General features: G+C 39.8%; 1 protein-coding gene across 1 annotated transcript in view; it reads right to left on the bottom strand.

The window, feature by feature from the left end:
- RYR2 (ryanodine receptor 2) overlaps positions 1–14,031 on the bottom strand; it is a 772,975-nt gene that overhangs the window by 309,754 nt on the left and 449,190 nt on the right. Inside the window, exons 18-23 of the mRNA XM_059899659.1 lie at positions 13,316–13,434; positions 12,836–12,969; positions 11,111–11,352; positions 6,894–7,086; positions 5,616–5,832; positions 3,337–3,441 (exon numbers count right to left, since the gene is read on the bottom strand). Coding sequence (XP_059755642.1) covers positions 3,337–3,441; positions 5,616–5,832; positions 6,894–7,086; positions 11,111–11,352; positions 12,836–12,969; positions 13,316–13,434 — 1,010 coding nt within the window. The remainder of the gene's footprint in view (positions 1–3,336; positions 3,442–5,615; positions 5,833–6,893; positions 7,087–11,110; positions 11,353–12,835; positions 12,970–13,315; positions 13,435–14,031) is intronic.

Raw genomic sequence — 14,031 nt, 5'->3', positions numbered from 1 at the left:
ACGTAAGCTACTTCTGCTCTCACAAATCACTCCAGCGCTTTACCAAAGTCAGTTAACATCCCACAGCCATTTTTCATATTAATCCTTGAAAACGTGGATTAGCAATCAGAGTAAACTAAATTCAAGATTTTAGGGATGAATTAATGAGAAAGATGTTCTGTACCCTTGCATTAGTAATTAGGTTTTTATCTTCTTAGAGACCTAAATTACACAGGCATTACTGCCGTGGTGACACCACGATCACAGCCATATGCTGTCAGGGAACAAATTACTTCACGGTAATAATTACCAGGCTTTATAAATGCCAAATAAAAAGTAGGTAAACACGAGTAAGAATTTTTTTTTAAGTTTTCAGGAGTCGCCAAGTTAAAAACAAGATAGTTATTCCTTTCTTTCCAGGGATCATTGCAAATGAACAGGACTTACACAAAAGCATATAGTTTACTTATTCAAGTGTGTAACTTTGGAAATGAAATCTAGAGTTACAAAATGTAACACTAAATTCTAAACATAAAGGTAAAAATGAACATGTCCAATTCCGGAGATAATTTAATCTGCGTTCATGTAATTTCCACTTCCCCTCTATTCTCTACTCCAGAGAGTAACTGACCCCATCATCCTCTCGGGTGTCCAAGCTAAAACCAGAAATCTACCCAGATTTCCTTCCCTCTCTTATCCACATCCCATAGTGGAACTTCAAAACATCTGCAGTCATGTCTCTCCAGCCCCACTGCCGGCACACAATTGGGAAACTCACAACCTCTCACCTGGGCCACCTGAGTCCTCTCCCTGACCCCTTTTCCTGCCTCTAGGCTCACTGCTCTTCCACAAAAACAGCAGAGCAAATATTTACCACCTCCTGGAAGCCCTCCCTGATTTCACCAGAAAAGCTGTAACTATTCCTCCCTCACAGTTAGCATCTCCACTACAGTACTTAGCTTGTAACTGTTTGTGTATCTATCACTCAGCTAAACCAGAAGCACTTAAAAAAGGCAAACTGACTAAAACAAGGTCTTTTCAATTTGTGACCCCAGTACCAAGCACATCAGGCGAATACTAGGCAAAAGGGACACACAAATGCCTGAATGGACAGGCCTGATGTTATTCCATAAAATAGAGCTCTTACATGATGCTCCTGTGAAACACATCGCAAAGACATTTAAAGAAACTAAGTTCTTTCCAAAAAGTAAAAACAAACAAAAAACCCCAACTTATTCAACGGTTCAAACTGCTCTAAAGTAAAACACAGTTGAACACTTCATTTAAAATGTCAAAGAATTTATGGAATTAGTCTCAATAACAGGGATGTACCTAAGTCTAGACTAACAGAGATCATAAAGTCAGGGATGGTGGCCACTTATCTGAAAGGAGTTTTAGGAAAGCCCTTGTAAAAGAAGCAGGACACAAGGTCAATTGTTACACGGTAGAACAATGTGAAATCTCCTCACGTGTCAGTTTGAGACTCTCCCAAATTGCTGACCCTCTGATATGATACCTGGAGCTGTGCTTGCCCAGAACGAGCCCTAAGAAAACAACCGTTTCGTTCTATCAGCAAGTATTTGAGTATGTTCCTTGTCCCAGGAAACGTGCCAGGTGCCAGCACTACAGCAACAGACTAAGTGCTTAATCTCCACCCTGGAGGCCCAATAAACATAAAGCCCAACGTTTGACCAGCCAGGACCAGGTAAAGGATAATTGGCAGCAACCAGGATGGCTCTGAGGCACCGTATTCTCTTTCAGCATCTACAGACTAGCAGCAATAGAAGGTATGGTATTGAAATGAACTGGATTTAACTGCAAAAATAGATAATAATGAGACCTTACATTTCCTCTTTTTTTAAAAGAAGAAACATAAGGAAGTTCACTGTAGAACGTAATCATTTAGGCAACCTTTAGAAGCTTGCAATAGAAATCATCTTTCTTGCGCATAAGCCTGTTAAACAGTACGGGTTTTTTTTTTTTGGAGGGGAGTTGTAATGAGATGTTTTTAAATCCTAGCCTGTAATTATCTTTCTCCAAATTTTGTCCATAACTCAAATCTCTGCCTCATCTTGGAATCTTGTGGTAAATTCTGTCAGTAACTCCTCTGGCAGTTGACTAGGTACACCTTTATGATATCTCTCCTCTTACTGACTTTAACTGACGGTAAATATCTTATCTAGCATTTATTCGTTTCCTCTATTTTTAAAAGTCAATGAATATAGCACAAAACTATATACTTAACAAGGTAACTTTGTAAGTGCTTGCTGATTTGACAACTGTCTAACCATTACTCAATTAATGAAAGGATCCCATTTTCTGATCATGCATCAGTAAGTCTTAATGGTGAAAAACAATTCTGCACTAGAAGCTAGAGAACATACATCCTAGTCTTAGCACAGCTGCTAGCTAGCTGTCAGGGCATTTGACAGCTCTATGAGAATCCCCAGCTGTGACATCACTGGTCAAACTGAAATAATAACACACAGCCCAGTGTGCTGTTAGGAAAATTAACCTCATACTTGTAATTGGGAGTATATGTAAAAAGGCAAAGCTCTAAATAAACAAACATACTAATTAGTATAAAGTATCATATGGTATTATCACTAATACTAATAATAAATGTCATTATTCAAAGCTCAATGTAATAAACTATGACTGGCCGAATACACTCATTTCTATATTCAGTCAAATATAAGAAAGTGTTACCACCTTTGGAATACTTAGGCTATTAATATCATAAAAATGAAAGTGCTGCCACAGTCCTAAAAAACGATATATGCTACACTGGGATTACACGGGAAGTTGTTCTGGTTTTATTTCATCTAAATTTTATTGATAAACTGTAAACTAAGTTCTCTGAAAAATAATCATTTGGAAACGCATGCAGTCATTATTTCTCAGCCTCTCTTCCACTTATGAAACCGACTTGAATCTTTGCCAAGAGGACTTACACTGCTATGTACAATTGGGACTAAAAGAAGTGAAACATCGGAAGAGGAGAGTAAACTGACCTCTTTCCATTTTCAGTTTTCACTTTCAATTTCAGTTTTTTTCCTGAGTTCCTTAGAAATCAATGCCTATTGTCTGTATATGTTAACCTTGATTTAAAAATGTAACTTTCAGCCTGAAGACTGATAAATTTTCAATTGTCTAGGCAACTAAGCCATCCTTCAATGAACCCGCCACTAATGTCATTCCCTCTCGTAAAGAAAAAATGCCCCAAAACTAAAGTGTAGGGGAAAAAAATCAATCGGATCGACTCATGTCACCACGTAGCAGGATGCGTTGAGAAGAAGTTACGTTTTCAGAAAGATGTATTAACAGAATCTAAAAATAAATCACAAAATTATGTACCGGACCATACTGCCAGCCAAGTTCAATTTTATTCATAACCCAGAGTTCATGGATATTCTCTGCCAGTTTTTCTCTTATCCTCTCCAGGTGGGGAGGCAACACAATCTAAAATTGAAAAAAAGAAAAGGAAAACGCATCAGAAAGAAATGCAAGAAAATGCAGCGTTGATCGTCCTCACTGTGAGTGGAACCAAATAAAAGTCTCATCAACCTTTAAAATATAATCATATAACAAGGTTCCAAACCATCTATTCTAAATTTGTAAAACTAGGTACCTAAGCAAGTAATAGGTAAATTTGGGGAAATTATGAATGAAAGTTAGAAAGAAAGAAAAGAGTATTGCTGAGGACAGCCATCATTAAGAAAAAAGTCCTCATGGATTTGGTACAACCACCAGCATACGCATTATTTAAAAACAGAAATCATCCCAGAGTTCTTAAACCAACCTGGCCAGCACCCACCGGCCAGAATGAAGGCAATTCAACGTCCAAAAGATAATCCGCTGGCTCTCTGCGTCTAGAAATATCTGATGGCAGTGATTTATGTGTTCCCTTAACTCTGTTACTTTTAGTGGTTTCCAAATATAAGCCTCAGGGGAAAAAATCTGAACCTGTTCCCATTAAAAAGGGGAAGTTCAACGGCCTCTTCATAACACAAAATGGTTTTCCAGGTGACGGGTTGGCTGTGCACACCTGGCGATGCACTGGCACGTGCCCCACAAACAGTCCCTCAACACAGAGAGCAGGCAACTGCCCACCATGCCCGTGGATGCGGCAGAGTTTCCACAGGGGGCGGGCCACCCCTGTCTCCTTCCCTCCAAACAGTAGAGGTTATCCAGGGCTCAGGACATCCTAAACGTGCTAGCGACACCACAGAGTCCCACTGTCCACTCCCGCCCATCTCCCGCCGTCCACCCCAGCCCGTCTCCCGCCGTCCGCTCCCGCCCGTCTCCCGCCGTCCGCTCCCGCCCGTCTCCCGCCGCCCGTCTCCCGCCGTCCACTCCCGCCCATCTCGCGCCGTCCACCCCAGCCCATCTCCCGCCGTCCACTCCCGCCCGTCTCCCGCCCGTCTCCCGCCGTCCACTCCAGCCCGTCTCCCGCCGTCCACTCCCGCCCGTCTCCCGCCGTCCGCTCCAGCCCGTCTCCCGCCGTCCGCTCCCGCCCGTCTCCCGCCGTCCGCTCCCGCCCGTCTCCCGCCGCCCGTCTCCCGCCGTCCACTCCAGCCCATCTCCCGCCGTCCACTCCAGCCCATCTCCCGCCGTCCACTCCAGCCCATCTCCCGCCGTCCACTCCAGCCCATCTCCCGCTGTCCATTCCAGCCCATCTCCCACTGTCCACTCCAGCCCATCTCCATCCTCCAATCGTGCTTACCACTCAACTCTGGTAGCACCACACACACCCTGCCGCGTTCCAGCGACGGCAACACAAACTGAATTTTAGCCATGAACAAAGCTTGTTTGTTTACGTTACTGCATCATATACAAAGCCAGCAGGGAGAGACAAGAAATATGGTTCAAGGAACCAAACAACGGAAGCTTCTGAGGCCTGCTATTAATTCTATTTCAGACTTCAGACTTTTGATCCTCAAAAGCTAATGCACAAACTATGAATATCTAACCAACCGGAATGAAGTTACTTCACCATTAAGACAGAGCAATACTTAATTCATTGTCAATGTCAGGATACTTGCAAGTCTATGAAAGAGAAAAGCAAGAGTAACTGCTAACACTGCTTGGGTGCTTATTGGCAAAGTACTGTGCCAATGTGTTATTTATTAACTATGTCAAACGTACTCTGAACATCCCAATGAATGTGACGAGTAATTTTCTCGAGTCCCAGAGCACACATTCGATCCCAGGCATTTTGATCATAACCCTAGAGCTCACGATCTCAATCTCTACCCAAGATAAAAGTCAGTTAAATCACTTCAAAATGCCAAGTGTATCTAGATGGGAGAAGAAATTGAAAACTCCACCACTACCCTAGGTAAAAAAACAACACTCTAAAATTAGTATGCATTACCTCAGGTTGTGGCCTATTAGTACATTATAAAGTCAATTTACTGGCTTGAAACCTCCCTTAAAAAACAAAATAGAATGGACTAGGCAAATGGCTAAGTGGACATGGTAAGGGTAAGTATTAGTTTATGAAACCAATTATACATATAAATTGTATCACTGTAAAATGCATTCGTATGGGTTGCAGTCAAAAGTTTGAAAGCCACTGCATATGGGAATGACTGCAATTCAAACGTTGCCATCACAGCAGACGATCTGGGTACCTGGCTGGTATCCACGGGGATCGGTGTGAAGGCGGCTTGTGTCAGGGAAACTGTGGGACCCAGGAGGTCCCGTGTATAAGTCCTTTCTTGCTTGTACTCTCGGCTGTGTTCCACTTTCAACTTTTCTTTTGGCAGAACAGCTTCATAACAAGGAGCATACCCGGGCGGAGGAAGGAACTTAAATTCTCCATGTCTCCCCCCAAGCAGAAAGCGTACCCTGAAAAGGATGCATGTTGGGGTCGGTTAAATCTCTGGCATACAGAAAATTTTCCTAATCAACAGAATACAAGGAATAAATTATGAGTACAAAATTAGCTTTGTCAGAAGCCACATTTTTTTTCCTAAGTACCACCATAATGTCAGTACCTTAGAGATTAAGAGCCTCTAATCATAAAAGTAAAACCTGATTAAATTATGTTAATGGCTCAGCAAAAATTTATCACTCTCTGGAGAAATAATAAAAGCATATGCACCATATTCCTATGTGAATGAAATACCTGTTCATAGTATTTGGTCATTTAATGTCTCAAAGGTGCCCAAATAATCAACAGAGAAAGAACAGACTCGATCTAAATATCTGTGTACTTAAAATTGCAGGGCTGGATGAGATCTGATAAAAAGAAAAAACAGTCACAGCCCAATTTCCCTGTGAAATTCCTTAAAGGGGACTCAAATGATACTTCTATATACTAAATTATCACTTTAATTTCTCTTCCATCTGGTAGTAGCAAAACAGGAAAGGGTTAGAGGAAACCACCTTGACCCAGCTGACCACAGGCAGATAATTTACAAGTATAGCAGGTAGAGGGTGACATGGAAAGGAGTCATCTTGACCTGATCAACCAAAACACATGTGCTTTCTGTAGAAATGAGGGGGTTTGGAGTAGGGTGGCAGAATATAATGAAAAAAAAATTAATAAAAATAAATATGAGAAAATAAATGGTATTTTTAATGCAACATTGTTTATTTACCCTTATTAAATAAAAAAGTGAACTTAAATGGACTTGAAATATTTCAGGAACACAGGATAGAGGGATAGTCAGCAGATTGCATATCTAAAATGGTTGGATACATGAACAAAGGATTCAGCCTCCCGAGATTCCCCTCTTAGGTGAATCTTATCTTCACCCTTCAAGGAAGGGGCAAAATGCCCTGTGGACAGACGCCCAGGAGTGAGAGAGAGAAGGTTAGCAGAGCAAGTGTGATGGCAGGGCAGTCTTCCATGAAAGAATGAGAAGTGCGAAGGCAAACAGACCAAAAAACATAGAGATACTAACTTGATTCCTGCAGAGAAACTGACAACTGGAAAGAAGAGGCCATCAATGTTGAAATTCTCAAACATGCCTTGAACAGGTTGTCCGTTAATTCGGAAGGAGATGCTTGGGGCACTTAGATCTAAACAGCAACTGATGACATCATCAGTTCTCAACAGATGCTGGTTTGGTGAGCTGACAGTACGGGCAATACAACCTATGGGGAAACACATTAAGGAGGGTAATGCATCTTTATCTCAGAGAATCATCTTCAGAACCCGAGTTAAAGATCTGAATAGGCAGTGACAGTCACCGAACGGTACTGGACTAGACTAAATCTTGAATGCATATTAATGTTATATGTCAACTCCTTTACCAAAAAAATTGTTGCTTTTTTCAGGAGCCATGCTGCTATCTTTATTGTAAAATGGACCTTCTGACATGCAGAAATTTTTGCATGCAGATGGATGGTATTTGATGCTGATATCATCTTACAGCCGATAATATAATGATGTCAGGGGAAAACCTCTAGGGAAAGGCTTGAAGTCAAATTGCTACTTTATCACCTACTACTTGTGTGACCATCAGCACATTACTTAAGCTCTATAAACCTTGATTTCTTGTAAACCAAATGCCATCACCTCGTAGAGTCGTTATGATGATTAAATTAATGGTTTATAAGAACAGTCTCAGACACAGCAGGCATTTATTTCAGTCCCCTTCTCAAAGACTAAATACATTTTGTTTTATAAAATAAAAATATAAAGGGATAATGAAAGCAGAACATGTGCTCATTTGTGCATTGTTTATTGAGAGACAATACATGTCAACTGGTTTGTTGTTGTTCTGTAATTTATTTCATACAAGGCCTTGGTTGGCTTCTTAAGTAGGATACAGCAGGATACAAGTGGAGGCATGAAAATGATATTTGATAAATGTCATTACTTGCCCTAGCCAGCCTATGACCTACGCCCATTCTTGACTGTGTCATAACTCCTTGGCCGATCAGTCTCATGGGCACAATGGAAAACAAGAAGGTAAGATCCTCCCAAACACACATGCTCACAAATGCAACATACAAAATTTCTCAAGTTGAGCAAAGACAAAAATAGATTTGATGATGCAAGCTTTGCATTTTTTATAACACCTTTTTAAAATTTCTAGCATGCCAAGATTTCTACCAACAGCATATCTGAAATGCCAGTAGTAGAGCATATCTACATTTTAAAATGTGTACTTTTTAAAAATTTTACCAATATTCAAATCTGCAAGCAATACATTCGTTATGAGGTGGTCCCTCTAGAATTCCCTGGATATAATAAAGCCAGCTTGTTTAAAAAAAAAATCATACAAATGCAACAGAACTCACAGATTAAGGTCTATATCCCTGTTTGTATCAAGATCTGTAGCTGATAATGTTATTAAACAGATATTTACTATAATCCAAATATATTGCTCAATCTGAGGGATATTATAATGCTAATACGAAGGACCATGGTTAACTGTTTTGCAATACCTGAAAGAAACAGGTAAGAGAGATAAGGTCACTAGTGACCAGCCTAAGTCCACAGTTTCAATGGCACTTACACTGCTGAATCCACTAGGAAGCATTCTAAGGTTGCATTTACATAAACTCAGATCAAATCCATATGAGAACTATATTCCTGTTCGCTGCATTAGCCAGAAAGGAAGACAGCAGTGGTCTGATTTATAGGTCCTGTGAGAGAATCCTTACCCATCTTTCCCATACTGTTCTATGACATTCCTCCACACTTTTATACTTAAATGCTCTAAAAGCACCAAGGTTTTTCACACTTTTGGTCCTTACAAACACAGGATGTAGATGCCCCAAGCCAGGGGTCCCCAACCCCCGGGGTGGCATCGGGCCGCACAGCAGGTGAGCGGCCGGCGAGCAAGCGAAGCTTCATCTGCCGTTCCCCATCACTCGCATTACTGCCTGAACCATCTCCCACCCGCCCGCCCTGTCTGTGGAAAAACTGTATTAAACGAAACCGGTCCCTAGTGCCAAAAAGGTTGGGGACCGCCGCCCCAATCCAATTCTCATTCACACAAGGGGAACATAGCAATGCTATGCAAAGTTTAAGTTGGGAAGAAATGAAGACAGAGATCAAAACTTGTGCCGATAAGCCAAATTCTGGTTACAAGGAATATCTCCACCCTCCAATCACAAAAAGTTAAGTGTTCTCTCTCAGAAATCACAGATAGTTGATACTTGAAATTCTACTTCAACTATTAAAAAGAAAAGGAATAGGAGAGTGAACCCAAGAAGATTATGTGAATTACAGTGGATTTAACCACGGAAACTCAGTCAGAAGCCAATTAGTTTAGATTTATCTTTGTTGATCCTGAATCTAAAATTAGCAATAGATCCCAGGGCTTGAGAGAACATAGCTTTCAACTACAGACATGGTAGACTGCACATTTTCTTGCCATTTGAAAAAACAGTCAAATATTTTCTCCTGATACAAAGTTTCAAGATGAATTTCTCCTGAAATTCCACAATGTATCCTCTTTTCTGTGATCCCTACATAGATTCACTGAATATTTTTGTTGCTCTTATCACTCTGTTTAAAAGATACTTTGCCACGAAAGGCATATTGCAAACACTTTCAACTCCAGAAGCTCTTCTTATCACTCTGTTTAAAAGATACTTTGCCACGAAAGGCATATTGCAAACACTTTCAACTCCAGAAGCTCTGGGTTCTTCCTCTGTGTTGACAGAAAAAGCTTCAAACTAAATGCAAACATGAAAATGGTGAAGTGGTGTTATATGGCTAAAATAATGAGATGCAATTCAGCATTTTATTTTTTTTTACCAGTGTAATGTTTCGTTTCATTTTTCCCCTAATCTCTGTGTAATGGGAAAACAAGTGAACATGCTTCATTCATTCACCTGAGGACCCATTTTGTGTGGAGTGATACTTGAAGGTAGAGAGAGGGGATAATATCTGAAGATAATAGTTATTATATATTATATATTATAAACGTATTATCAAACAGACATTAACCCTATTTCATCTTTGTCAGGTCTTCTGAAGGTAGGGCTCTTTGCCTTTGTTTGGTGGGTAGAAAAATTCTGGAACAAGCATTGTGTCTCTCTTCTGACCAGCACAGTACACCTGTGTATAAGACACACCACACTACGGCCTGGGTCCCAACCAGTGCCCCACAGGTTAGATGAAATATCCAACATACAGCTTCATCTCCTCCAGGCTACTGAGCTATTGGCACCAAATAAAGGAAAAATTTAGTAAGTATTATTGTTCGATACAACTACATGGAGTGCTTTTCTTTATAAATTCCTTACCATAAACTCTTAGGTTTAATTAAATGTAATTAAAAATGTTCTTTTCATAATTTATGAGGCCTATAAAGCATTAATAAATGAATACCACTTGATTTGCCTATGAGAGGCAAAGTTCAGCTTTCTGTAATGTAAGGAACCTCTCTCTATTTTCTGTATGTTAAATGTGCTATAAAATATATCAGGTTCATTCTAAAGCTGCTTTATGAATACAAGCATATGTCTGCAGAATCCAAATGAATTCCAATATCTACCTAATCAAAAGGTAAACTTTTAAATAGAGCCAATCAAAATACATGTTTTAATAAATCTGAAAAAAAGAGTACTATTTTTATTTTTATATATTACTCATTTTTAATATACTTTCAACCATCAAAGCTTAGCGGTGGTAGCTAGTGAAATGAACTATACATTCATTTTTAAACCTTTCCACACTTCTGAAACGAAGCATCATTTTATTATGAGCTGACTCCTCACAATACACTTGACAAATTACCAATTCCTGACATGACATTACCCACCTGAAGATGGAACTTAGTCTATTTATTCCAATTATTTTCCAGGATTTGGTTTTGGTTCTTTTTTACATTGGAAGCTAAAGCTTCACACATACCAATTAAGACAAGTAGAAAACATTTAAGTTTTTGCAGTTGATTCATGAATCAGAACGCCACTTCTGAAGTATACCATTCAAAGGCAAAGAAGTCTTTTGGAGAGGTACTACAATTGTAGGAGTTTTCTTTTTCCCCTAGTGAAATTCTGCTTTTTACTTAACACTCTCAACATTTCAGTGTTACGTTTCTGAAATAAATGTACCTGATATGAACAGCACCAATACCAATAGCTTCTAGAAATGTCCAGTGAGGGCAAAAGATTTCCTTCAAAAACACTGTGAAAGAAAATGGATACTACGTACCTGACCAGAGGTGAAGGCCATCAAATCCATAGGAGAAGAGGTCATCTCCGACACCATTTCCACCCCACTCCTCGCCCCCTCCAGGGTAGGGCGAGTACCCCTCCGTTGAAGCCCAGCCCACTCGCAGGTGAGTGGCTTCGGCGGTCACAAATGGCTCGGTGTGGTCCACCATCAACTCATAGTACCATTTCCTATACTGCGCAGACCCTTCGCTGACACCCAGAAAAATATTGGGTCTCATGCTTTAAAGAGATGGGAATAGCATGTGAGAAAATCTGAATAAAACTTTCATTGTCTTAACTTACATCGTGCTATTCTGAATTAGTCCTGCTTCTCAAAGACGTATATTACATATTAAATATGTTTCCTTAAGTACAACAAATTACTGAAGTCTGCAGTGACAGCCAACCTTACAGTTAACATTCAGAGACTGATGTTTGCTTCTGGGATAACTTGGCAATGTCACTCAAAGGTCTATTATTTTTTCCTAATTGCTCTTCAGCGTATTTTATATCATTAATCATATTTAAGGGGAGGCACTCAGGATAGCACAGCAGGCCCTCGGACCTAATGGAGTTACAATTAATCCAGGACATAGAGACATTTTCCTAAGCTAAGCTCTGTGTCATACAGAGTTTGAGGCTGAAGCAAGTCATAGTCTTAGTGAATGAACCAAGGTGATTAATCATCTTTGTTGTTCTCTATGCTTTGCTGTGAAAAGAATAATTTCTAGTTAGTTGTATTTAATTGCATTTTACTGAAGAACTTTTACCCTAAGTTAATACTAGGGATTAGTGAACATCTCAGAAAATACTGCTCATTAACGACAGGTCTATTATATAAAGAACCACAAAGGAAGTCCTAAATCAATCTTTTTTAAAAAATCACAACGTAGAAATATACACTAAACCCTACATTTTTGTTTGAACCAGAGTGAAGTAGCAAGTATTTCCTGGACAGCTGCTAAACACAGTGTATTAAAGTTATCACTATCACATATAACATTTCCTTAATTATAAGCTGTATTTATTACTGTTGTTGTAATTATTATTTTGTATATGGAAGGCACTACGACATGGTGGTGAAGAGCTCAGTCTCTGGAGTTAGACCTGAGTTCCATTTCCAGTTCCAACATTTTAATCTATAAAATGTAGATAACAATAACACTTTGTGCAAACACAAGCAGCGTAGGATACTTGTAAAGCACCTGGCATTAGTGGCTGGCACAAAGTACCCAGTGAATGTCTGATACCTTGGAAGGTAGATCTAACTGAAAATGTAGTTTTATTGCTTATTTGTAGAATTTATTATAGTTTGGACATTTGAATTCAATGTCTTTATTATACATCGTAGGCACTTCACCATTGGTATTGAAGGATATAGTGTTTTTAGTTATGTTCTAAGAAGATCTAAAACATAATTATATATAATTATATCCCTGTATCATTGTCAGACTGCTCCTGAGGATGACAACGGCAATTCAGCTACCTATGAACGTGAATGAGAGCTCTTATACATTTTTTTGTAATAAATGTGTATTTTGCTTGGGTCATCTATTGTTGTTATCTCATCTGATGGGTAGAAAAAATGCCTACACTATTCCCTGGGGAAATATGTAAAAGATTCTAATCAAACAAATAGACGATACGATGTTTTAGCGACAAAGCTAGAACATGACTTTTTTGTTACGCTACCTATCTGGCAACGTGGGCTCTCTGAACCTACCTGCTGACGTGGTTCACAAGGCGTGTCTGCAGTAACAGGTCTCTTCCTGGCAGAAGATTGTCACAGATGAGATGCTGGTTAGAACGGACTGCTACCCCATGGCAAACACAGAGTGAGCATAAGACGTCCAGAACCTGAAAAGCGAAGCCACCTTCAGACTCTCATTCCCTTCTCAGGTTCAAGTGTCAGCAGCAGTTTCCACAAACACATTCCCTCCAGTTACCTCTGACCCAGTCACTTTAAACATTACAGCCACGTGTCCACTTATTTTCCAACCTTCCTTCATACACAAACTGAGAACTGCTCCATCCTCCCACTGAGGCTATGCATAAGCACTAAGCAGTATTACCTGATTGGAACTAAAAGGTGAAAAACACTCACGACAAATTTGACACACCTTTTAAAAATTATCTTTTTTAAAAAAAAATAGTTTTAAAATTATTCCAGAATTTATTTCTGGCAATAAAATGGTTCACTTACCTTGTGATTTCTTCCATGCTTGTCTAAAAGTGAGATAATGGATTTAATATGGCCTTCTTTAATAATATTGAGAGCTTCTGGACTTTCTACTAACACACAGTGTAAGACTTCAAGAATACCTGAAGAGAAAACAAAGAAAGGGGGGAAATATGATTAACCAAGCTACAATGATCAGTGGCTTTCCTCTTCTCTACGTGTTTATTCAGGTGTTGACTGAACATAATATAATTATTACGTGTTCAATGCATTTGTCACAGGGCACCTGTGATAGGGGACAGGTGGTGTTTGGAACGCAGGGCTGATAACCAAAGAGGACGTCGAGTGAGGACAAGGCAAAGATACAGTGTTCAGCTGAGTAAGCAGGTAATTCTGCCTGCAGAGAAATGAAAGAAAGCAACATTTAAGTGGGGCCACAGAGAACTCATTCATGGCCATTTTCCAGACAGGAAAAGATGGCGGTAAAGTGCTGAGTGAAGTCTTGAATGGGGGGCATACCTCATGCGCCTGGGGTAGAAAGCCACTAGGGGATGGGACACGTAGGTTAGGGCCAGCTTACGAAGCTTCTGGACACTGAAAGCATAACCCTGAAATAATGCATCCTAACCCATGGAGATCATTACATTCTCCTGGAGATTTATAGCAGAAAATGTTTCTTGGTTTGCAGAACAAGAGAAATATACAAGTTAACACGAAAATAAATAGAAATATACAATATA

This window comes from Balaenoptera ricei, chromosome 16 (genome assembly GCF_028023285.1).
Source record: "Balaenoptera ricei isolate mBalRic1 chromosome 16, mBalRic1.hap2, whole genome shotgun sequence".
NCBI lineage: Eukaryota > Metazoa > Chordata > Mammalia > Artiodactyla > Balaenopteridae > Balaenoptera > Balaenoptera ricei.
Note: the sequence above shows the minus strand (reverse complement) of the source record. Positions and strands in the feature narration are given on the sequence as shown.